The 25889-nt window shown below is 43.9% G+C and overlaps 2 protein-coding genes across 2 annotated transcripts in view; one reads left to right on the forward strand and one right to left on the reverse strand.

Moving 5' to 3' along the window:
• Nucleotides 1-1454: 1454 nt before the first annotated feature.
• Nucleotides 1455-7880, reverse strand: RBBP9 (RB binding protein 9, serine hydrolase). Its single transcript, XM_068987422.1, has 5 exons — nt 7756-7880; nt 6416-6458; nt 5572-5677; nt 3646-3731; nt 1455-3284 (listed from the first exon to the last, which is right to left on the reverse strand). Exons 1-5 carry the CDS (start codon nt 7852-7854, stop codon nt 3058-3060), a joined length of 561 nt encoding a protein of 186 aa, XP_068843523.1. The 5' UTR covers nt 7855-7880; the 3' UTR covers nt 1455-3057.
• A 5233-nt stretch (nt 7881-13113) lies between these two features.
• SEC23B (SEC23 homolog B, COPII coat complex component) overlaps nt 13114-25889 on the forward strand; it is a 34218-nt gene continuing 21442 nt past the window's right edge. Inside the window, exons 1-9 of the mRNA XM_068987712.1 lie at nt 13114-13152; nt 15011-15246; nt 16480-16537; nt 21849-21935; nt 22613-22849; nt 22977-23062; nt 24080-24224; nt 24658-24816; nt 25142-25257. Coding sequence (XP_068843813.1) covers nt 15026-15246; nt 16480-16537; nt 21849-21935; nt 22613-22849; nt 22977-23062; nt 24080-24224; nt 24658-24816; nt 25142-25257 — 1109 coding nt within the window. The 5' untranslated portion in view covers nt 13114-13152; nt 15011-15025. The remainder of the gene's footprint in view (nt 13153-15010; nt 15247-16479; nt 16538-21848; nt 21936-22612; nt 22850-22976; nt 23063-24079; nt 24225-24657; nt 24817-25141; nt 25258-25889) is intronic.

Raw genomic sequence — 25889 nt, forward strand, 5'->3', positions numbered from 1 at the left:
GTCATACTTTCACTTTGTAGCGCCACTTAAAGGTTTCTGTGTCCAGGTCAAAAGCCAGGGGCCAAGGGAAAGGAAAGTTACTACTGGGGCCTGGTTTCAAACCCCAGTTTGGAGAACCATCACAAGGGTTATTTTGAGATAAATAGTAAAATAAAACTCAGCTCAGTAACCAATTTGTAAGAACCATATAAATTCTGTGGTGAGCTCTATAGAATTAGCATTTGATGACACTGGTGTTTGAAACAAAGATCATTTCAGTTATTGGGTATGTGTAAGATCCAGAAGGGTCTGAGAGCAAAACTACAGAGGGCTTCTGTTCCCCCGAGAGTGGACTGGTAAGATGAGTATCTGCCTTCCTGGGACCTGGCCTATCAGAGTCAGAAGTGGAAAGAAGACCAGTTTGTGTTTTAAATACTGATTTTTTTTTTTTCTTTTTAAATACAGATTTTGTACTATATCTTGAGGGCCAGAGATTGTTTAAAGTTGACAATCTGTGGCTAAATCAGAAGTATTCCTTGCCTACCAGACTAAAGAGTCCCTTTAAACTTTTTCCCTTTATCCTGTTTTTCATTCTGTATTAAGAAGGAAAGAGGTGATTTAAAAATACAGCACCTCTGATGTTGGTTACATGGATATTTACAGGAATAAGTTCTGACCAGAATAAACTGTGGGGCTCTAGGCTCACAACGACACCACAAAGTCCAACCGGACGTGAAGTCCTACTCCTCACAGCTGATCTCTGTTTGGTGTATGGCATTTTGCTCACCTGAAAACAGATATTCCCTGGAGTCTGTCAAGGCCAGTCTCTGCTTTATACTGATCTGTACATACAGAGTCAAACAGAGAATCATGAAAGGCCACGATCTGATAGCTTTAATGAATACTTCATGTGGGATTCTGTCATGTGACTTCTCTGATCTCAGTTTGGTGATGAGTAAGTTTTATGGGGCAGTAATTTTTATCGTGATTAAGCAAACCAATCAAAAGTAACTCAGTGGAGTCACTTCGACTGTGGTAGTGGGTGAGGGAAGAATGTATCACGTGCTCTAGCATAGTGCTGTCCAGGAGAACCTTCTCTCAGGATGGAGATGTTCTGTATCTTTGTCCAGCAAGGCAGCCGCTGGTCACCCATGATGGCAGAGCACCTGCACTGTGGCGTCCATGAATGAAGAACTGCACATTGTCCTGCTGGCTCCCCGTGGCTACTGGCTGCCATGCTGAGTGGCACAACTGGACTGCCATATGGCTCTAAACTCAAGTTACTTTTATAGGAATGAAGAATAGTGAAGTTAATGATTTCTCAATTGTATGTATTTGTTTTTTCTACAGAGAAAGAGTACAACATAGTATTATGGACTGTTATTTGTATAAATTTTTACTTTTAAGAAAGGACTGCAGAAAACAAGAAAGAGCATACATAGAACAATTACTACTGCCAAATAATTCAAACAGAGTCAAACTTTGATTACAGGCTTGGCCATATCAGTGCTAAACAACCTCTCTCAAGAGAATTATTCAACTGATTTATCTACTTTGCTTTTCACTAACTCATCATTTATTTTTAGTTATAAAAGACACATTCAGCGCAGCAAACTCAGAACTTCCCTGGCTGTAGGAAGTAAACAAGAGATGTCCACCATACCATACCTACCAATTTTCCCAGCCCCCTAAGGTTGTTACTGCTGGAAGCTTAGATTTGTCTCCTGACTTTTTAAAAGCACATTTAGAAATCAAGACTCTTCAGCTTCAAATGACACCTTTGAATCTTCAGGAGGTGTAAATAGTGGGAATTCACATTACTGAAGCAAATGTCAGGTGTGAATTTACTGGAAAGTGTTTGAGGCAAATCTTAGGGATCATCATAGCCAAAAAACATTGGAAAATGAGAAAGGGTTTTTTGAGGGAGTGTGATTAGAAGGAAAATTATGGAATGATGCTAAAAGAGATCTCAAGGCCCATGGAGACTGAAAGGTGGAGCACTCTACAGAGCAAAACTTGAGGCATGGAAAAGATCATTTTTTAAAATATTTAACAGAATCCAAATTGTTCCCATGACTTTGTCCTTTGACATGATGTCTGTTTCTCAGGCTTTTCTCAGGCTTTACAGAGAAAAATTTACAGCACCTGGCTAAGTGAATACCTAAGGCAGAGGTCACACAGGGATGGCCTGGACTTTGTGTCTCGCAGTGTTTGTAAATTTATTTACACTGTAGTTGCCAACTAACATAACCCGTATGTCTGTGGACTGAACATAATTCATGTATATATGGATTATATATATATACACACACACACACACAATAGTCCCTAAATTTAAAACCCACTATATACATTTGTTTTTCTTGAAAAATCAGAAAGATTGGCAATATCTTGGCAAATTCCCACATGGCCACAGGGCCCAGGAGTTCTCCCTGTTCGTTGCCCGGGTGCCCTCAGAGGTCTGGCCTGACCCTCGCCGATCCAGTTGACCCTTCTCATGTTTACCACCTGGCCCTGCACGCCCCGGCCTCCACCTCCTTGTGTGTCCCTCTTGACATGTTTGAGGATGAGGGGTCAGGTGTCAAAGGGGAAGGACTTGGTCTGGGTTAACATCTGGGGTCAGCTCCCAACTGAAGAGCGTTCACAGCTCTTCACCAACACTCTGGACCTTTAGTCATGTTTTCTTTCCCCGAAAATGGAAAAGTTTTATGTCAGAGAGCAGTGTAGCTTCTTCAACGTAACATGAAACCTGTTTTAATCTGAACTGGGGGGTCAGGAAACCTAGGTTCTGTTTCTGCCTTACTCACTTTGGACAGGTAAGGGTGGTTAAGTTGTCCCCTGTCCCCTACCAAGTGGGAAAAAGAATATTTTAGGTCATAGCAATTTGAGGAGATGTAGATTCTGTTCAGAACGAAAATGCTGTTTAAAAATTGAAACTTGTTTTTTTAGGCATTTTGGGCCTTAATTGGATCTGTTTTATGTGTCAGTATTCATGTGATAATAGAGATCGTTGACTATTAATAATCTGATAGTTGCCCTCCTCTCATGTTGTTACGCAGACAGCAGGAACCATCCTGTCTACGCTGGTACTTTCAGCATGGACCGGACTACACTAACGAGTTCATGAAACTCTGTGTTCTGGAAATGGCCGCGGTCAGTGAATTTGTACAATTTGGCTTCCAGCCTGTTGGCCACTTCTTGTTGTTCCTTCCAAGGAAGGAAAGGGTCATCGGTGGAGCCAAACTGCACAACGTGAGGGCAATTGGCTTTGATCTTCTCCCACTGCCAGGGCCGGGTGAAGTAGCCTGTGAGAAAAGCACCGAGCCGCTCAGCGCCGTGGACCATTTCCACCCTAGCTGCTCTAGTGAGGACCACAGCAGGGACCTGAAGAATCCGAACCCCACTGTGAGTCTGCTGATCTGTAGGGCTTGATACCGTGGCTACTGGTGAAGAGGGAGGGTGTGGTTCGGGGGCTCAGTTCTAGATTGTGGATTACAAGCTGGTCCACCGCTCTAAGTGCCTACCTTATATCTAAAGATGGGTGGTGGGTATTTCTCATGTGCGATTAGATGTCTTGTTAGCCTGTCAGAAGACAGTGCTGTTTTATCATGGAGTCCCCTTGACTACAGGAGGGGCTCTCCCCAGGGTCTCTGCCTTCAGACTTACCGCTGGCACGCTCGTTCGCATCCCCCAGGTCAGATGTGTACGCAGCCACTAACACGATAGCATACACCTGGTGCGTCTCGGCGTACCTGGAGAGACAGGAATGACGTAGCTTAAGTCTAGTGTTAAATGTAATTCCCAGAAAGGCAGTAAGCCACCCACAGTCACTTGACTCAGCTTACAGAAAGCATGTGGTGCAGGCTGCTGAGCTTGGTATGAAAAAGAGCAAGCAAACTGCAGAAGAACTAGGAGCCCAGCAGGCAATTGCCTCACCTGGGCTACCTGAGCCTCTACTCAGTTCTCAAAGTAGTGCAGGCCTCGCCTGGAATAAGCATATCAAGTGTAATCATTCATCTCGATATGTGGGTGCATCCACCTTCAGCCCGCACTGGCTTTACCTGGTTGGTTAACACACAGATTCCGTGGCTCGGCCCCAGAGCATCTGATTCAGAGGACTGAGAGCGAGGCCCAGGAATCAGCACTCTAAGGCCTGACACCTCCCCAGCCCAGGTGATGGGTGCGGGTGGTCTGTGTCCTACTGCAGAACCTTGCCTCTTGCACGATGCTCCACTCTGTGCTGTTAACCGTTTGCATTGTGTCACAGCTGTCCCCACCCCCCCACCCCCCCAGCAGGTCTGGGCCTTCTTGCTGTTTCTGGCCCTGTTCCCTCAAACAGTGCCCGGCAAGCAGACACTCAGATGACTGTGTAGATAGTTCCCTCACTGGGCAGAGACTGGGCTCAGGAAGGGGCTCCTGACTTTAAAAGAAGGCACGTGGTTATGAGCAGTGGCCTGAGAAAAATTCAGCTGGCCTTGAGTTGGTACAAATTTTGGCGTAAAGTGATTTCTTCATTTTCTAGACAACCCCTTGCAGCTTGTGAACACTATGACTGTACCATGATTCTGCAGGTCCACATCAGAAAGCATTCTCGTAGCTTCAACAGGTGTGGCTCACAGGTTATGGAATCTGGTAAGATTTCTGACAAACAATTCATGAGACATCCTGAGAGACTGAGTGGGACAAGAGGCCACACAAAACAATAATCCTTTGTCATCCAGCCTCACAAATAAGGAGGAAACCCAACCCTAACAGGCTATTCAGCCAGCTCTGTCCTTACTCTAGGCCTTAGAAGCCAGCAGGGATGTGCCCGTGAACCCCGAGGGCTGGGATTTTATTTTTTTTTCCTTTTTTTTTTCCCACAGGGATTTATTGAGCACCTACCATATGCCAGATACTCCTCCAGGCACTGGGGTTTCAGTGTCAGAATAACAAAGTCCCACCTAATGGAGTTTACATTTGAGTGGTAGGAGACAGACAAGAAATGAATAGGATGTCAGATGATAAAAAGTGCTATAGATAATAAGGGGCATCACAGATATAAAGGGGGTAAGATTCAGTGAGGTGAGGTTGCTGTTTCACAGGGAGTGATTCCAGAAGGCCTCACTGGAAGGTGACGTGGAGCAGAGACTTAGGAGAGGAGAAGGCCACGCAGGTTGTCTTGGGACTGAGTCCAGGGAGGACGGTGGCCAGCATGGGCCTAAGGAAGGCGCGTGCTCAGAGTGTTCAAGGACTGCGGTGAGGTCTATAAGCCAGGCTGGGGGCAGTTAGGGGGAGATGGCAGAGATGACATGGGTGGTGGTGGTGTTGAAGGCCAAGACGTTCTTCTGGGAGGGTCGGGAGCTGCTGGGGTTTGGAGGCACTCATGTTTTAAAAGGATCACTGTATCTGTGTCTGAGTGGATTAAATTTCTTTTTAATCCACTAACCAAACCAGGAAGGAATTAGGACAGATCATGTTACCACTTCTGAGGGCAGCACTGTTTCCTCTGCAGTGGAAACTTAAGACATGCACCAGCTATTTCCCAGGCAAGCATGGCTGGAGCCCATGGCAGGGGCAGGGGAAGGGGTTGACATTCAACAAGGACCGAACCTCATGGCCGCGATGGCCCCGGAGCTGTGGCCAATGATGATGGTCTCCTCGTTACAGTGCAGCTCCGTCTCCATGAAGGGCAGCCAGATGCTCTCTCGTGCTGTGACTGAGGTTCAGGGGAAAGGAAGAGTCTGTCACTCAACAGGGGCAGTCTTAGTTCAGTCCTGCCCACCCTTCTAACACAGGGTTGCTCCGTAAACTGCAGGACCCCAACAGGGGATGAGGCTGTTTTCATGGAGTCAAAGTTTTCCGTGTTGCTGTTGGAAAGACTCAAATCTGTAGTTTGGGTAAATAATTTTGTTTTTATTTTTTTTTACCATGTTCTTGTAAGGAAATACTAAAGAAAAAATACACCTCTGAAGTTTTAATGTAAACTTTCCAACTAAAAAACCGAAATCCTCTTGACAATATTGTCTCTCAAGTTGACGTCCACATATACTCTTTCTTTCCAAGAAGGAAATTCCTGAGACAAGTCACAGACATGCTCAGAACAAAAGTGGCAAGGTTACATTTTCTAATATTAGGATCTCATAAAGATGCTATAACTTTTGTCACATCTCTGCCTCAAATGAAAAACCCATGAATTCTGCCTGAAAATATTTGACTTATAGAAGGGAAAATCAAGTTGCTTACAAAGTTGAAAATTAAAGTTTACTAACCCTGGGTGCTCTTCTTGCTCCTCCTAGAACTTTCTATCACATCTTTTGGTTTGTAGCCTCCTCCCCCCAAATACTTGCCATCATTCATCCTGAGGTATGTATTCCCTTCAGCTTCTCTACCAGAAAATGGCAAGATCAAAACCCAACAAGAGGAGGCTTTTTAAAGATAGATTTAAAAAACTTACTTGGGTCAGGCATATTTTTAGACAAACACTGGAAACCAGGTATCTACAATATGAGAGGGAAAGAAAAACTATTATAAGGAGCTTAATTACAACTAGTAATGGCTAATAAGAAATGAGACACCTGATATGAGCTTTATCAGTTCAATAAGTATTTGCTTCTATTATGAAATGAAGTGGGTTAAGTGCTATAGGATTAAATATGAACAAACAGTCCCTCCTCATGAACTGCCACCTGTCAGTAGTTCTCCAGCCAGCCAGCTCTGCAGCTCTCTATATGTGCATCTACAGATCTCCATTTATCACCACCGGTGTATATGTAGACAGAGGGCTCCAGACAAACTCACCTGGAGCCAATCCGACTATGCTCCAGGGAATAGGTAAGAGGTGGCACACAAAGCTGGTACAGAGAGTGGGAGATCCCATCCTCTTGGACAGCTTTTCTAGCTCCATCATGGCTCTCAGCCATAAGCCTGAGATTTTATTCTAGACCTGCTCTAGGGGTTGGCAACTCAGGAAACAGTCATTGCCTAATTACGGAAGAGGGTTTTAAAAAAAATTCAGCCTTCAGAAGACAACACACAGATGCCATTGTTATAAAACTCACAAGCCAAATTTACCAAGGTATTGTTTAAAGCATACATATGGAGGTTGAAAAGCACATTTTTTTCCAAGTGGAGTAAATTTAAAAACAGGCTTCCCTGGTGGCCCAGACGGTAAAGCGTCAGCCTACAATGTCGGAGACCTGGGTTCTATCCCTGGGTGGGGAAGATCCCCTGGAGAAGGAAATGGCAACCCACTCCAGTACGCTTGCCTGGAATATTCCATGGATGGAGGAATGGACTAAAGTCCGTGGGATTGCAAAGAGTCGGACACGACTGAACAACTTCACTGGTTCACTGGTTCAGAAGGCAGGGAAATGGGATGGAGGGACATACAGATGGCTCTGAAGGTATTGGGAAGGTTCTAGATTTCAGCTTGGTGACAGGACTCTCCGGTATTGATTACATCGTGCTTCAGGATGAACACACGTGTTACGTACATCCTTTGTATATATCAACATTATGAATTAAAATATTTAAAAGTCTGAAGCAGAGAGCAGAGGAGACAGGTAAAATTAGCTGAACCTGCAGAAGATACGGGGAGCTGGCGTTCTCTAGTTTCTAGAGGTGAAGCTAGGACTCTAGCCTCAGAGAAGCCCTCCAGCCTGCTTCACCAGCCCAATTTCCAGCCCTCCTTGCAGAATCTAAGACAGGGTGGCAGGGCTTTGCACGAAGGGGTGGGAGCGGGGCGCCCTGCGACGCCAGGCCGACCCTCCCAGCGCAGCTCGGGGCGGCTCCTACCTGCTCCAGCTCCCTCTTCACCCAGCCGTACCACCCGTGGGTGGCCACATCCTCGCCCCCATTCCCCGGAATGATCACCGCCTTGCAGGGAGCAGCCATGTGTGCAGCAGACCTGTGGTGCTCAGGGGAGCCTGATCAACCGGGAAGCCTGATCAACCGGGGAGCCTGCCCCGTGGGATTCTGGGAATTGTAGTTCCGCGGTGGCAAGCGCATATCCCTGTGAGCCGCTGGTCCACTTGCTCCACTGGAAGCGCCGCAAATCTTGCGGGGATCCAGCAGATGTAAACCACTAGCGCTCCCATCCCCCCAACCCCCCTTATTTGGAACAGAGTGTGGTATCCCGAGAATGTGTGATCTCTTACCTAAAATTACTAATATTTCTATAAAAAATGTGTTTTAATTTCCTAAAAGCAGAACACATCCCATTTTATTAGTTGAGGATTCCTGATTTCAAAATGGTTCTTAGTAGAATAGTCAGTATCAGCCAATAACAGTCAATAGCAGCAGGGGAATGGGGGAGGGGGAGAGAATTAGGACTCAAAGCCTAGTTAAAAAAAATGCTTTGCTGAAACCCTTTGGGGAGTTCTGGGTTTGGGGGGGGGGCATGAGCCACTCATTACCTTGTATGGCCTTCAATAAAACTTTCTCTACTCTGGGGTCTGATGTTTAGATATTGTCTGGCCTAAGTGTGTATCAAGCACATTAACTTGTGTTCACTAGCCTGTCTAGGGGCCTGTCTATCCAAAACACTTAATGTCTCATCCTGGGTTTTGTACTGAATTCTTCTCAGGGTGTATTGTAGATCAGAGGCTGCAGTGGCTCATGACTGATCCCTGTAGAAATGGATAGCAGACAACATTCTTTGTTTTACATTCTGTTCATGTCTGTGTCTTCATGGCTGTAACCAAGAAAGGTCTGGGGACACCCTTGGTGTTTCAGTGGATAAGAGCCCACCTGCCAATGCACAGGACATGGGCTCAATCCCTGGCTCAAGAAGATTCCATGTGGCACAGAGCAATGAGCCAATGTACCAAAACTACTGAGCCTGTGCTCTGGAATCCGCCAGCCGCAACTACTGAAGCCCATCCGCTTAGAGCCTGCGCTCTGCAACAAGAAGCCACTGCAACTGAGAAGCCTATGCCCCACAACTAGAGAACAGCCCACATTCACTGCAACTAGAGAAAGCCCAGGCACAGCATGAAGACCCAGTGCACCCAAAAATGAAATAAATAAATAAATATTTTGAAAAAGAAAGGTCTTCAACTTTTGTTGTGAGTGAAATGGTTTACTAACTTTAGAGACAAATCAGCCTACTACATTTCTTCAAGGAGCTTTGTTCCCATTGGCTTACATAGGGGAATAGAATTTGCCTCCCTCAAATATGTCTCTTGGTGTATTAATTATTTTAAGCTGGTTATTTTTTAAGAAACAGCAGACTTGGAAAAAACTATTAGCCAGTAGGAATTATCCTCTTGTAAGAAACATTTATATTTGTAAGAAGCATCTCCATTTGTAGGTTGTCTCCCTCCTTGTACTAGGAAGAGGATGACCACATCTCTAGAAAGTTATGAATGAAGAAGGCAATGAGTTTAATCTGCCCAATCACATTGCCCTTATTTACTGTGTGACGTCTGATAACTCACTCCACACCCTCAATATCCTCTTTAGTCTTTAGTTGAGAGTTCCAGAAAAACATCTATTTCTGCTTTCTTGACTATGCCAAAGCCTTTGACTGTGTGGATCACAATAAACTGTGGAAAATTCTGAAAGAGATAGGAATACCAGACCACCTAACCTGCCTCTTGAGAAACTTGTATGTAGGTCAGGAAGCAACAGTTAGTACTGGACATGAAACAACAGACTGGTTCCAAATAGGAAAAGGAGTACATCAAGAATGTATATTATCACCCTGCTTATGTAACTTATATGCAGAGTACATCATGAAAAACGCTGAGCTGGAGGAAGCACAGCTGGAATCAAGATTGCCAGGAGAAATATCAATAACCTCAGATATGCAGATGACACCACTCTTATGGGAGAAAGTGAGGAAGAACTAAAGAGCCTCTTGATGAAAGTGAAAGAGGAGAGTGGAAAAGCTGGCTTAAAACTGAACATTCAGAAAACGAAGATCATGGCATTTGGTTCCATCATTTCATGGCAAATAGATGGGGAAACAGTGGAAACAGTGTCAGACTTTATTTTTTTGGGCTCCAAAATCACTGCAGATGGTGACTGCAGCCAAGAAATTAAAAGACGCTTACTCCTTGCAAGGAAAGTTATGACCAACACAGATAGCAATTAAAAAGCAGAGACATTACTCTGTCAACAAAGGTCCGTCTAGTCAAGGCTATGGTTTTTCCAGTGGTCATGTATGGATGTGAGAGTTGGACTGTAAAGAAAGCTGAGCGCTGAAGAATTGATGCTTTTGAACTGTGGTGTTGGAGAAGACTCTTGAGAGTCCCTTGGACTGCAAGGAGATCCAACCAGTCCATCCTGGGGGAGATCAGTCCTGGGTGTTCATTGGAAGGACTGATGTTGAAGCTGAAACTCCAATACTTTGGCCACCTGATGTGAAGAGTTGACTCATTTGAAAAGACCTTGATGCTGGGAAAGATTGAGGGCAGGAGAAGGGGATGACAGAGGATGAGATGGTTGGATGGCATCACCAACTCAATGGCCATGGGTTTGGGTGGACTCTGGGAGTTGGTAATGGACAGGGAGGCCTGGCGTGCTGCGGTTCATGGGGTCGCAAAGAGTCAGACATGACTGAGCGACTGAAAAGAACTGAGCTGAGGATGGTTTTTAAGGTGAGGCTTTCAAACATTTTGATAACTTACTTAGTTAACCTGGTCTTTCCCCTGTGTATATGTTATTAAATTTTTGTTTCATTTTCTCCTGCTAATGTCTCATGTTGATTTAATTTTTCAGCCAGCCAGAAGAACCTAGAAGAACAGAGGAAATTTTCTTCCTTCCCACACTTATCAAGATAACTACACAGTCACATAAATCAACTATTCCTAAAATTCACTATTCCTAAAGTAAGGAAATTCCTAAAATAAATAAATTTCTAATACTTTAAGTATGATAGATTGAAAAAAATCCTTCTTACAGAAATTTCTAGTACTAGGAATCCAGGTTCAAATAACTCAAGAAAATTTTTGGCAAATGATAGTCTTCCAATGTTTGGTTAAAAAAACCCCAGCTATGTCTTTCTGTAAAAGAGAAGAATAAACCTGACTCAATACTGGATTTGTTTCTTTTACTTTGAACTTTGTATTCTACTGCTTTTGCTTCAGGTTAATCACTAAAGGGATTTCGTCTATAAGCTTAAAGTGTCCATAATGATCCAGTTTAGGAACTCTGCCTCCCATGCTTGTGCGTTAAGCTAAAATACCTTTCTTTAGTTCACAGGAAACATCCTGACCAGACCCACCTGTGAATGGGTGCAGGAAAGAAATCAACACATCCCCTCCTCAGTCTGGTGGCAACCAGTCTTCTTGCTCTGCTGGCTCTCAGATTAAAGTTGCTATTCTTTGCCCCAACAAGTAGTCTCCCGATTTATTAGCCTGTTGTGTGGGCAAGCAGCATGAGCTTGGACATGGTAAAATTTTTGCACTGTGAAATATAACACAAATGTATATTACCTTAATTGTGTCTCCTTACTCAGAGAATAATTGATTTGAACATCCTAAAGTTACACCAGTTTAATTACTTAAAAAAAAAAAACCCTAACATAATGGTTTAGAAACATGAAAATTGTAAATTTGTTGAATAAAACTGAACCATTATTCAACTTTTTTTTTCCTGCAAGTAACTTTAGAGAGTTCTAACAAATTAGATTACTGCATCTCTTAAAGGAGCTTTGTTCTCATTGGCTTACGTAGGGGAATAGAATTTGCGTTATCTTGTGGGAGCTAAGTTCCCCAACCAGGGACTGAATCCAGGCCCTCTGCAGTGAGCTCATGGGAGTCCTAACCATTAGATGGTGAGGGAATTCCTGAAAATTTTTCATATTAACAGTAACTTCACAGTACATCAACTTGAAACTTATTTCTATGATCTGTTGGTCATTTCTTTGTGCTAATATTAACTTGGTGTTGGAGAAGATTGTTGAGAGTCCCTTGGACTGCAAGGATATCCAACCAGTCCACCCTAAAGGAGATCAGTCCTGCGTGTTCACTGGAAGGACTATGTTGAAGCTGAAACTCCCAATACTTTGGCCACCTGATGCAAAGAACTGACTCATTTGAAAAGACCCTGATGCTGGGAAAGATTGAAGGCGGGAGGAGAAGGGGACGACAGAGGATGAGATGGTTGGATGGCATCACTAACTCAATCGACATGAGTTTGGGTAAACTCTGGGAGTTCGTGATGGACAGGAAGCCTGGCGTGCTGCAGTCCATGGGGTCGCAAAGAGTCGGACACGACTGAGCGACTGAAACGAACTGAACTGAACTAACTTGAGCTAATTAACTCTTGGACGCCTTGCTATGATCTAAGAATAGTTTTAAAGTTATATAATTTTGCTTATTCTTATATGCTACACAGAGGCGGTATCTCTGAATTAGATTAACAAACGCGCTCCGTTTTGCCACTTAGAGGGGGTAAAACGGTAGTGGTGGTTGTAGAAAGTTGCGTCCTAACCGTTAGGAGTTTCGTTAATCTCTTAAAATGCTTGACTACGACAGCTCCCAATTATTCACCTTCTCGTGGAAGGATGACAGGGATAGACAAGAACTGTTTACTAATGCCAGGCCCCGCAGAGAGCCTCAATGCACCTGCGCAAACCAGAACAGGAACATCCACAAGACAAAGAACACCCGTAATTATACATCTGTTCACCGACTGGACTCCTGCGCGCACGCACCCCAGCTCCCTTAGCTCCGCCCCCTCGTGCGTGCCGACACCTCCTTCCGTCCAACTTCGGTTTCCTCTGCGAGGAGCCCCGCCCTCTTCCGGGACCAGACGTCATCATTCTCGCTTCCCGGTAACTAAGGTGATGAGGGGGACTTCCCACTGAAGGGAGCGGGCGTCTTATTGGACGGCGGCGAGCTCCTGAGGCGCCCCAGTTGCGCCTAGAAAACAGTTCTGTAGGCGCCTGTGTTCCGTGCGGCAGAAGGGTTTAGAGTTGAACGTGGAAAAACGTGTATTCTGAGGAACTGTGGTTTTGAGGCGTGAAGCGCGTCTGGCTTGCCCTGTTTCAATATGGCGGCGTAGGCTGTCTTGAGTGTCTTCCTTCCTCTCTCCCGCCCCCAGGCTTTGTTTGATTGGCTACCGGACGGCGCCGTAGAGTGACGCACAAGGGTGCTGACCAATCGGCTTAGAGCTGAGGTGGACTTGGTGGTTGGAGCCGGAGCCCGGCTTTTAGCAGCTGTGGTTGCGGAAGGCTGCTTCCAGGTGAGCTCCCCGGGCCAGGTGAGCGGGCAGCACAGGTGATGGGAGGCCTAGAGCTGGGATAAGAGTCTCTGCTGAGGGTGGGTGGATTACTTCTAGGGCGAGGCCTTTTCCCAGCAGGCGGAGAAACTGAGGGGATCGGTGACCCAATGGTTTGTTGAGAGTGGCGCGGTCCCCGCCAGCTGGGGCGGTGTGCCTGCTTTTGGCGCAGAATCCCTCGGACTCGAGGGAGGGGGCCCAGAAGGATCCAACGTCCATTTTAAAGTTGAGGAACTCGAGAATTAGTTTAAATGATTTACGCTTCGTAACGGAGTCGGAGCTAAGAACCCAGGTCTTCGGACTCCTTGCTTAGCCTTAGCTGCGTCCTGAAAAGTCATGCCCTTAAGGTGGGATGAATGGTACAGATTTTTTTTTTTTACAGATACATATACAGGATCTTAATGCACTGTTGGCTCATGCACACAGTTTTGCATGTAGTTTCAAAGGATTTATTGACCTTGTGAAGTTCCTTGTTGGCTGTGAGCCCAGAGTTAACAATCCATGCTGTTGAAAGAGTGAGGGGAAGAGAGGCAGTAGGAAATGGACAGTGCAGGTTTTAATATGTAGATGCTTGGGGACATAGGACGGAGATATAGTACCTATTAGTAAGGAAATGTTTTGAGAAGGAAAATGGTCACTAAATGAAAGCTGCTGAGGTGCTTGCTGAGAGTGCTTTCATTCCCACCTAAATTACCTTTTGCTGCCCAGGAAGCTGTGGAAGTGTTTCTGTGTATATAGTGCCTCAGTTTCCCACTTTTGCCAGACATAACATATGCCTCGGGTTTAATTGGAACAGACATTTGGAATTTCTATGATCCATGTTGTGTGTAGCAGAGTAATCGGTTCAATCACATTTATAAGCTGTATATTGTTTTCTTTGTCCGAGTTATTAACAGTATGGTACATCTTAAAATAATTGGAGACAGTCATTATTTAGCATTGCATAAGTGAGCAGTAGAGGCCACTTATGTAATAGATACCTTAATTTGCCTTTTTTCCCATTGTTGAGGTTTTTCTTCCCTTGAATCCTACCTAATAGCTGAACTGTACGTTAGCCTAGATTTTAGTATGTAAACAGGATGTATAGAGCACTCAGGGGAATTGGCATTACCTGGGTTTGGAAAATGTACTTAATCTGAATGGCTGTTAAAGTTGGAATCTTTCAAGGCATGAGCATAAGTGACTGTGGTGAGAGGATAGGTGCTGCTGAGGTGTGTATGTAGTGTAGTAGTCCGCTGGCCTTTAATTCCGGTGATCCCAAGAAGTACTTTGGGTAAGCACTGGGGGCTCTTCACTCCATGAATAGCATTTGAGCATCAGTATCTAGGTCTTTTCTTTGTAGTTAATAATGGAAAGAGGGAAAAGGGCACAAAACCAAGATCGCTTGGAATGTAAATTTTAATACAAGTTTTACAGAAATAGAATCAGGAGGAAAGGGGGTCAGGGAGGAAGGTAGCCAGCTTCTGAAACAGGGCTTGAACACGGGGTTGAAATCTGCTTGGCTGAAGTGATAATGTGCTGTTTGAGGAGATTTAAATGACTCTTACTCAACTGCATGCAGCTTAGAGATGAACAAGTGATTTTAAACCTCCCGCCCCTTTTATTTTTTTTAAGTGCTAGAAACGGGGATTTGAGAAAGGAAAAGGAAAGTAGCCATAAAGTTAACTGACCCTTGGGGGTCAGAGAGAAGTGAGACGTTGACATCCTCCAGTGACAAGTTCTTCTAGACTTAAGTGTTTAAAGAATGTTGCGTTAGGTCATCATCTTTTTTTTTTTGAAGTTCAGTTGGGAATTTCACATACAATTAAGGGTTTATCTGTAGTTTTTTTTTTAGACAATGGCCACATACCTGGAGTTCATTCAGCAGAATGAAGAACGCGATGGTGTGCGTTTTAGTTGGAATGTGTGGCCTTCCAGCAGACTCGAGGCTACAAGAATGGTTGTTCCCCTTGCTTGTCTTCTCACTCCTTTAAAAGAACGTCCAGACCTGCCTCCCGTACAGTATGAACCAGTGCTCTGCAGCAGGCCAACTTGCAAAGCCATTCTCAATCCACTTTGGTATGAACTCTTTTAAAAACCAGTAAAAAGGATAACTGCAATAAATTCCGACATTTACGTGATTCTCATAAAAGTGATTCATTTGGGGAAGATGTCAGATCTGAGATGAGTAGTGAATAGTGAGATACTTAGGTAATGAGTGCTTTTGGGAATCCCTCTGGCCTGATAACTCCAAATAGAATTAGAACTTACGGGGTGACGTGGAGGGAAAGGATTGGTTGTTGTTTTTCCCTTCTGGTTTGCAGTTTATTTTTGGTTTAACCGTTCATTTTATTGGTGTCTTTAAAGCTTTTTCCAGAAAAATCCAAATGCTTTAGACAGTTCTGTCACACCTACCTGGTATGGTGATCCCGTATGGCAGAAAGAAATAACAGGCAGAAGAAATTTGAGCTCTTAAAAGATATTATTGTTAAGTGTAACTTTTTTTTGCACCTGGAATAGTGACCTGTGATCACTCTCGTAAATGTGGGCACTCTTTGAAAGGGTGTTTTTGTAAACAAATGAAGAGTGTCATAAATACTCTTTAAAGGATAAAATTTTTATATAAGGGAACTTTTTTTTACTTCATTCTCCTTGCTTTTACTTGATGTGCCCATGTTTAAGATGCTGCTGCTCTTTTAAAATAATAGCCCCTGATACTAATTTTCTAAACTTAGAAAGCAGGGGGCAAGAACAAATTTTAGCAAGTGTATCAACCCAGAAGCATTCCTACCCAACTTCTTCAAGTGAACTAAGTGTGGTTCAAATCTGAGGAGTTTTTCCTGTGTGACATGTACTTTTTAGTACTAAAATTTAGTAGTTTCACACATCTGAAAAGTAAAAATGTTAGGAAAATCATAAAGACTGTCTAGATAACAGGGCCATAGAAAGTAGTGAATAAATTTTATAGCTCATGAACTTCTAAATATTATCTAGGAAGTCAGAAAAGAGAAAAAAGGGTTTAGTAGCCATTCATTGTTGCTCCTTGAAGGAGCCTTTTTGTGTCCTTAGCCAGAACTCGAGCTGCAGAGAAGGTGTTGCGTGCCTTCATCCACTGATGCACCCATATAGGAACACACATCTCAGAGATTAACTGAACTTGAAGTTTACATGTAAATGTCTTCTAGCTTAAAACACGTTATTGACCAGAGACGTGTTAATGCCAGAGGTGTTTGTTTCTACAAAAATCCCCCGCTCAGTACTGTGTTAAAAATGAAAATAATACCTGGATGTAATATTTTATCTTTCTCACAGTCAGGTTGATTATCGAGCAAAGCTTTGGGCCTGTAATTTCTGTTTCCAGAGAAATCAGGTATGTGAATATAATTATTTTAAAAGTATTCCCTGTGTTTCAGTTCGTTGTCCTACAGTGAAAAAATTGAGGTGAATTTGGGTCTCCCCTGGTAATATTGAACATTGAACATCCGTGATTTTTCTTTGAAATGGTCTTTCCGTTTCTTTATTTGAGTCTTTGTCGTTTGCTGTGGAGAGGACATAGAATTCCCTTCTTTTTTTTTCTAAGTACGCTCTCTGTAAGCATTTGTTACCTTGGAAAACAGATGAGGTGTTTATATTACATTTGACTTCAATTTATTTTAATTGGATACTGGATTTTCATTTTCTGACCCTTCTAACTTTTAGGGTAAAATATCAGTATTTATCTTATTTTGATTTAAGCATTTTTAAGCTGTTGAGCTAAGAGCTCCCAAATGATGAGAGAGAAGTCTCTTTGACATGAACTGTGCCTATGAAGAAAATATTCTAAAAGTGGATTATGATAAGTATTGCACAGTTCTGTGTGCATTTACTAAAAATCACTGAATTGTGCATTTAAAATGAGTGAATTTTATGGTATATAAACTGTACCTTGGTAAAGCAGTTAGCAAATAATTGATTATGCTCATCATAATATGTACTGTTCTAGTAGATCTTAAGATACTAATAATCTACTTATTCTTAAATTGATTATGATCATGAGTCTCATGCTCAGTGCACACTGAGTCCAGTGATAAAGGACCAGCCTGCAGTTGATAACTGAGTATAAGCTTGAGAATTAGAAGCAGGTACCATTCAGTAATTTTTTTTTTTTAATTCATTTATTTTGGCCATGCCAGGTCTTAGCTGAGGCACATGAGAGCTTCATTGCAACATTCAGAATCTTTAATTGCAGCATGTGGGATCTAGTTCCCTGACCAGGGATCAAACCCAGGCCTCCTGCACTGGAAAAATGGAGTCTTAGCCACTGGATCACCAGGGAAGTCCCACCATTCAGGATTCCATGGGCGATTCAGAAGTTTATGCAAGTCTTAAAAACATTACTACACCCTATTACACTCAGAATTGATGTCCGTTTAATTTTATTAATTGTGAAAATTCTCCTGGATCGAAAAGACAGTCTCAAGAGAGTAAAAGCCAGCTCATACAGTGGGTGAAAGTATTTGCAAATCGTATGTCTAACGGATTAATGTGTAGAATATTTAAGAACTCGTAATAGTCAACAACAGGGAAGCCCAATTCAGAAATGTCCAAAGGACTTGAAGAGATAATTTCTCCAAAGATGATAGATGGATGGCCAGTAAGCACATAAAAAGGTGCTCATCATCACTAATCATTAGTGATGTTTACCAAATGATGAAGCATTCCCACCTCTGGATATATATCCAAAAGAACGGAAAACAGGGTCTTGTAGATACACACTCCTGTTCAGTTCTGTTTAGCTCAGTTCAGTCGCTCAGTCGTGTCTGACTCTTTGCGACCCCATGAATCGCAGCACGCCAGGCCTCCCTGTCCATCACCAACTCCCGGAGTTCACTCAAACTCATGTCCATCGAGTCAGTGATGCCATCCAGCCATCTCATCCTCTGTCGTCCCCTTCTCCTCCTGCCCCCAACCCCTCCCAGCATCAGAGTCTTTTCCAATCAGTCAACTCTTCACATGAGGTGGCCAAAGTACTGGAGTTTCACCTTTAGCATCATTCCTTCCAAAGAAATGCCAGGGCTGATCTCCTTTAGAATGGACTGGTTGGATCTCCTTGCAGTCCAAGGGACTCTCAAGAGTCTTCTCCAACACCACAGTTCAAAAGCATCAATTCTTCGGTGCTCAGCCTTCTTCACAGTCCAACTCTCACATCCATACATGACCACTGAAAAAACCATAGCCTTGACTAGACGGACCTTAGTTGGCAAAGTAATGTCTCTACTTTTGAATATGCTATCTAGGTTGGTCATAACTTTTCTTCCAAGGAGTAAGCGTCTTTTAATTTCATGGCTGCAGTCACCATCTGCAGTGATTTTGGAGCCCAAAAAAAGAAAGTCTGACACTGTTTCCACTGTTTCCCCATCTATTTCCCAAGAAATGATGGGACCGCATGCCATGATCTTCGTTTTCTGAATGTTGAGCTTTAAGCCAACTTTTCCACTCTCCTCTTTCACTTTCATCAATAGGCTTTTTAGTTCCTCTTCACTTTCTGCCTTAAGAGTAGTATCATGTGCATATCTGAGGTTATTGATATTTCTTCTGGCAATCTTGATTCCAGCTTGTGTTTCTTCCAGTCCAGCGTTTCTCATGATGTACTCTGCATATAAGTTAAATAAGCAGGGTGACAATATACAGCCTTGACATATTCCTTTTCCTATTTGGAACCAGTCTGTTGTTCCATGTCCAGTTCTAACTGTTGCTTCCTGACCTGCATACGGATTTCTCAAGAGGCAGGTCAGGTGGTCTGGTATTCCCATCTCTTTCAGAATTTTCCACAGTTTCTTGTGATCCACACAGTCAAAGGCTTTGGCATAGTCAAGAAAGCAGAAATAGATGTTTTTCTGGAACTCTTGCTTTTTCCATGATCCAGCGGATATTTGCAATTTGATCTCTGGTTCCTCTGCCTTTTCTAAAACCAGCTTGAACGTCAGGAAGTTCACGGTTCACGTATTGCTGAAGCCTGGCTTGGAGAATTTTGAGCATTACTTTACTAGCATGTGAGATGAGTGCAATTGTTCAGTAGTTTGAGCATTCTTTGGCATTGCCTTTCTTTGGGATTGGAGTGAAAACTGACCTTTTCCAGTCCTGTGGCCACTGCTGAGTTTTCCAGATTTGCTGGCATATTGAGTGCAGCACTTACACAGCATCATCTTTCAGGATTTGAAACAGCTCAACTGGAATTCTATCACCTCCACTAGCTTTGTTCCTAGCGATGCTTTCCAAGGCCCACTTGACTTCACATTCCAGGATGTCTGGCTGGATGAGTGATCACACCATCGTGATTATCTGGGTTGTGAAGCCCTTTTTTGTACAGTTCTTCCGTGTATTCTTGCCACCTCTTAATATCTTCTGCTTCTGTTAGGTCCAGACCATTTCTGTCCTTTACCGAGCCCATCTTTGCATGAAATGTACCCTTGGTATCTCTAATTTTCTTGAAGAGATCTCTAGTCTTTCCCATTCTGTTGTTTTCCTCTATTTCTTTGCATTGATCACTGAAGAAGGCTTTCTTATCTCTTCTTGCTATTCTTTGGAACTCTGCATTCAGATGCTTATATCTTTCCTTTTCTCCTTGGCTTTTCACTTCTCTTCTTTTCACAGCTATTTGTAAGGCCTCCCCAGACAGCCATTTTGCTTTTTTTGCATTTCTTTTCCATGGGGATGGTCTTGATCCCTGTCTCCTGTACAGTGTCATGAACCTCATTCCATAGGTCATCAGGCACTCTGTCTATCAGATCTAGTCCCTTAAATCTATTTCTCACTTCCAGTGTATAATCATAAGGGATTTGATTTAGGTCATACCTGAATGGTCTAGTGGTTTTCCCTACTTTCTTCAATTTAAGTCTGAATTTGGTAATAAGGAGTTCATGATCTGAGCCACAGTCAGCTCCTGGTCTTGTTTTTGTTGACAGTATAGAGCTTCTCCATCTTTGGCTGCAAAGAATATAAGCAATCTGATTTTGGTGTTGACCATCTGGTGATGTCCATGTGTAGAGTCTTCTCTTGTGTTGTTGGAAGAGGGTGTTTGCTATGACCAGTGCATTTTCTTGGCAAAACTCGATTAGTCTTTGCCCTGCTTCATTCGGCATTGCAAGGTCAAATTTGCCTGTTACTCGAGGTATTTCTTGACTTCCTACTTTTGCATTCCAATCCCCTATAATGAAAAGGACATTTTTTTTGAGTCATAGCAGTATTATTCACAGTAGCCAAACATTTCATCTGACTTCAGTATCTGCTGCCAGATGAATGGGTGAGCAAGTGTCCTGTATTCAGTGAAATAGTAATCAGCCTTAAGATGCAAGGATGTCTGACTTAACGCTACAATGTAGTTGAGCTTTACTGATATTACTGAGTGAAATAAGCCAGTCCTAAAAAGCCAAACCCTGGGATTTCTTTGGAAGGAATGATGCTAAAGCTGAAGCTTCAGTACTTTGGCCACCTCATGTGAAGAGTTGACTCATTGGAAAAGACTCTGATGCTGGGAGGGATTGGGGGCAGAAGGAGAAGGGGACGACTGAGGATGAGATGGCTGGATGGCATCACTGACTCGATGGACGTGAGTCTGAGTGAACTCCGGGAGTTGGTAATGGACAGGGAGGCCTGGCGTGCTGCGATTCATGGGGTCGCAAAGAGTCGGACACGACTGAGCCACTGAACTGAACTGAAAAAGACAAACATATATGATCCCCCTTAAATGAGGTACTTGAAATAATGGAGAGGTGTGTGCCAGCGGCTGGATGGGGATGAAGTGGAGATTGTTTAACAGGTTCAGAGTTTCAGTTTTACAAGATGAGAAAAGTTCTGGGAATCGATGTTGGAGGTGGTTGCACAATGTTATAAGTGTATTTAAGACCTCTGAACCGGACACTCAAAAAGATGGTTAAATTGGTATGTATGGCATCATACCTCAATTTTTAACTTGGGGGGAAAGGAAAAGCAACATATAAGCTACGAATCTAAAATGTTTTCAGAGAAAAAAGAAGACACCTATGACATTATGTTAAGCACCAAAAGGCAGGTTGCAAAATTGTGCATACAAGATGATCTCAGCTGTGCTTAAGAACAAGTGTGGAAGCCGAGATGTTGACAGAGGCTGCCTCCAAGTGGTGGGAGTGTGTGTGGGTTTGTGTGTGATGGGGGAGTTGTTTCTTTTTTCTTATATTTTTCTTGTTCAGTCGCTCAGTCATGTACAGCTTTTGCAACCCTGTGGGCTGTAGCCTGCCAGGCTCCTCTGTCCATGAAATTTCTTGTACTTGCCAGGTTTTCTACAGTGAACATGTATTACTTTATTGATCACAGCTAGAATAATAAACCTAAATAAAAGCTTCAGATTCCACATTGATAATTGATAAGACAGCTAAAATCTCAGCCCTTCATTTATAGGCAACAATTAGGAAACGGTTTTTAGTAGTGTGTGTTTTAATCATTTAGAAGTTATAACATATCCGAAAACTGCATTTAAAATAAAGTTCCTATGTGATGTAGGGCAGTGTTAATAGATTTTTGTATTTTAGTAACATGTTCTAGGTTTTACACTTTCAGAATAAATACGTGGTCATCAAACTGTTATTATTTTTATGAATGGAAGATAAGAGACATAGTGTAACTGTCTGCCCTCATGAAACATTGCTCTGTCTTGTTCTCTCCAGTTTCCTCCAGCTTACGCAGGCATATCTGAGGTGAACCAGCCTGCTGAATTGATGCCCCAGTTTTCTACAATTGAGTACGTGATACAGGTAATTGTCACGTATTTAGGGAGCAGTGTTAAGTATTGAGTTTCTTCTGAAATACTCTCTCTTCTGTGTCTCTTGCCCATATGGACGATTTACAGCTGCAAGGCCCGCGGGATCCGTGACTGCTCAGTCTGTGGGCACAGACGTGTCCCTGGCCCTTGGTTCTGGCTTTTCCTCTGGCTGGAGCTCTCTCCCTGTATCTGCATTGCTCCCTCCCTCCCGTCCAGCTTTTTGCTCACATGTTATTTCTTTGTTTTTTTCTTTTGAAATCCAAAATGTTACTTTCTTAATAAGGCTGCCCTAGCCTCCCAGTTACCGTTGGAGCTCCATCCCCACCCCTCCCCACCTGCACAATCCCGCCCCTCTTCTCGGTTCTCGAAAGTTAGCTCCTCAGGCAGATAGGGATCTCTGGCCTTTTGGTCTGCCGATGTATGGCAGGACCTAGAGCAAGGCCTGGCATTCAAAATGGGGAATAAATTGTTGGATACTAATAGTCTGCATCCAGTTGGTTTTGATAAAAGCTGCCTTTTAATGAGGTAAGTAGAAGTTTGTTTTGGTGTTGTTATCCCTGACAAGTGTAAATAAAGAGTTGTTATTTAATACATACCTGTTTTGTTTTAAAAAGAGCAGGTCACATCTGTCTGTACACTAACTGTTATGCCATTTTTCTCCACATCCAGCGAGGTGCCCCATCCCCTCTGATCTTCCTGTATGTGGTAGACACGTGTCTGGAGGATGATGACCTCCAAGCACTCAAGGAGTCCCTGCAGATGTCCCTGAGCCTACTCCCTCCAGACGCGCTGGTGGGTTTGATCACGTTTGGAAGGATGGTACAGGTTCACGAACTCAGCTGCGAGGGCATCTCCAAGAGTTACGTCTTCCGGGGTACGAAGGACCTTACTGCCAAGCAGATCCAGGTCAGTGTGCAGCTTGTCCTCAGGCAGGAGTAGGGATAGTTCTTAAAGTTTCATTAAGCAAAAGGAAAAAAAATAGGAGCCATTCTCTTGTCGTGTTACGAGAAATGCATCTTTTTGGTTTGTGTAGGACATGCTGGGCCTGACCAAGCCTGCGACGCCCGTGCAGCCAGTGCGCCCAGCTCAGCCGCAGGAGCGCCCGTCTGTGTCCACCAGGTGAGCCTGGCCCCTTGGATGGGGAGTGAGGGGGGTGCGGCGAGAGGGCTTTGTATTTTATTTTTAAAGAGGAAAAAAGATTAAGCCTAATCAATATTTAATGTTTAATAATAAGCTAAATACATCAGTGTATGTTTAAAATTTATAATCTATATAAATATATACATACACATATATGCTGGGGCAGTTTTGCTCAGGATGCTTTTCCTTTTAGAGTTGTGTCACCATAGAGGTTTTGAGAGCACTGCACACAGTCTTTCCCCTCTCCTTAGACACATGGCTGTTGTCCTTTTTTTCTTTTTTTAAATTTTGGCAGCACTGCAGCTTTCGAGACTTCGGTTCCCCAACCAGGAATTGAACCTGGGCCGCAACAGTGAAAGCCCATAATCCTAACCACTAGGCAACTAGGGAACTCCCCCCATTTTGTAAAGCTGGGGACAGTGGAAAGGCTTCTGTTGAGTGTCCTGAGACAAACCTGAGTCTGGGCACTTAATTCACGTGGCCTGCTGCACTCCTAGAACGGCCAAGGGCTGGGTTAACAGTCAGTCAACATAAGGTGATGGTTACAGCCTCTTCTCTAAGAAACTGGTGTTTCCCTGATGACTCCAAGTGTTTAAGAGAAACATTGAGAGAGTCTTCAGAACGATCGATGAAGGTTGTCCCTGCTTGTGAACGTTACGTGAACTGAGTTCCTGTTAGGCATGTCTTTAGGATTGTTGTTGTGTTTTTTTTGGCCACTTAAACTTTAATTAAACTGATTTGCTCCTGTTTGAAATTGATTTTCTTTCCACACTACATGTGCAAATTGTTATATGTTAGGCTTTAAGAGATTGTCCTGTATAAAATTGCTTTGAGTTTTTTGTGTTTGTAGTTAGAGACAACTTTGAAGAAAAAAAAAACTGCAAGTTTTTTCTACTCTGATACGCGTTTTAAAGAGCAGTAGCTATGTGTTGCATAGGCCGAGGACGAGAATACTTTATTAACTCAGACTTGACATGTCCATTCAAAATCATGCAGGTTTCTGCAGCCCATTCACAAGATTGACATGAACCTCACTGATCTCCTTGGGGAACTACAGAGGGACCCGTGGCCTGTACCTCAGGGAAAGAGGCCTTTGCGATCCACTGGTGTTGCCTTGTCCATTGCTGTAGGCCTGTTGGAGGTAACTCAGAATTTACTGCCCCACCCCCAAACCTTGCAAGCTTGATGGCAGAAGCTGTGTTCCTTTGCCTTGTCTGAAAAATCAGCTGTGACCCCAATCAGCTGGCTGTGTTAGTTTATCAGAACGTACTTCAGTGATGATTATTGTCCACACTGAAGGAGCCCTCAGTGTTTTGAAAATTATAGAAAGTTTTCTTGAGAAACACAAGACCATTAGGGCAGTGGGATCACAGTAAATTAATAAAAGCTCTCCAGAGCCTCAGCCTGGAAGTGAGAAGCTGCTTGTCCATAGTGTTGTCTGCTCTTTGCTGCAGTGTCTTCAGTGTTCACGACAGTTCATGACAGCCGAGGGAGTGTGTGTTTGCAGCATCTATGTGGGAAGTATGCTTGGGGCGGGCTGTGTGTCTCTAACATGCTGCCACTCCCTGTCACAGGGCACTTTTCCAAACACGGGAGCCAGGATCATGCTGTTCACTGGGGGACCCCCCACCCAGGGACCTGGCATGGTGGTTGGAGATGAATTAAAGGTTCCTATTCGTTCCTGGCATGACATTGAGAAAGACAATGCCCGCTTCATGAAAAAGGCAACCAAGGTAGGTGCTCCTGGCCATGGGCTGTAAGTGTAGTCACCCGGGGTGGGGCTTCGGCTGCTCAGGAGCAACCTCTGCTCTGCGCAGGCCATGCTCTGTGGCAGGCGAGCTGCTTTTGCTGAGATGACCTGCCAGATCTCGCTGACATTAAATATCTGCCCCAGTTCTGAGACCTTGGTTAGAGTGGATGTGATCAAACAGGGGACATGGGGACAGTTTCGTTTATGACATCCATATAAAAAAAGTGTAGCTTCCAATCTCAGAATACTTTGAGGATACCAAATGGTGATGTCTCTGTTCCATGAAGATGGTTTTTCTCTCTCTGCAGCACTATGAGATGCTTGCAAACCGCACTGCTGCAAACGGTCACTGCATTGATATTTACGCCTGTGCCCTTGATCAGACTGGACTCCTGGAGATGAAGTGTTGTCCAAATCTTACTGGGTATGTGGACAGTGAGCCCCTGAGTAAAGTGAGAGTGGTGGTTCTAAGGAAAGAGAAATGAGGGGTGGAACCATGAGGAAGGCCCAGGCTGGCTCACAGGAGCATTCGTTCGTCTCCGGGCTGCGGTTTCTGGGCCGGGGAGGTTGGTGCACCTCTCAGAGGAAGAAGCTATGATCAGAAGGAGGTCAGGCTTCCCTAGGAACCTGTCGTTTCAGAGGAACTTCATTTCTTAGAGTTGTTCAGACACCTAGGCAAGATGGCAAGCATGAAATGTGTGGCCTTTAGCATTTCCTTGTGAGAAGGGTAGGGAATAGGTCTGAATGCCAGAGAAACTAGGAGCCCTTCCCCTGGCCTAGCAGCCACACTTCCTGACAGCCTGGAGGGTGCAGTGAGGGGTGGGTTGAGAGCACAAGTCCTCACCTTGGGTGGATGGCATTGTGGAGGCATGGTCTTCAAAGCAGGATGAGGCCCAACCAGCTGCCTCAGGGCTCCATGGGCCTGATTAGAAATGTGCACACTTGGGCTTCACCCCAGACCTCCTGAATCAGAGGCTGAGGCTCCAGCCTGGCGGTCGATTTTAACAAACTCTCTGGGGATTTTGGTGAGATCCACAGACGTGCAGTGCTGGTCTG

The sequence above is a fragment of the Capricornis sumatraensis genome, chromosome 15, assembly GCF_032405125.1.
Source record: "Capricornis sumatraensis isolate serow.1 chromosome 15, serow.2, whole genome shotgun sequence".
NCBI classification, from domain to species: Eukaryota; Metazoa; Chordata; class Mammalia; order Artiodactyla; family Bovidae; genus Capricornis; species Capricornis sumatraensis.

Coding starts and splice junctions, on each gene's coding strand:
- RBBP9 (XM_068987422.1), bottom strand. CDS start 7,854: ATGGCTGCTCCCTGCAAGGCGGTGATCATTCCGGGGAATGGGGGCGAG. Junction 5,678..6,415: donor TAAAAATATGCCTGACCCAA/GTAAGTTTTTTA, acceptor CCTGAACCTCAG/TCACAGCACGAGAGAGCATC. Junction 3,285..3,645: donor TGCGAACGAGCGTGCCAGCG/GTAAGTCTGAAG, acceptor CTTTTCTCACAG/GCTACTTCACCCGGCCCTGG.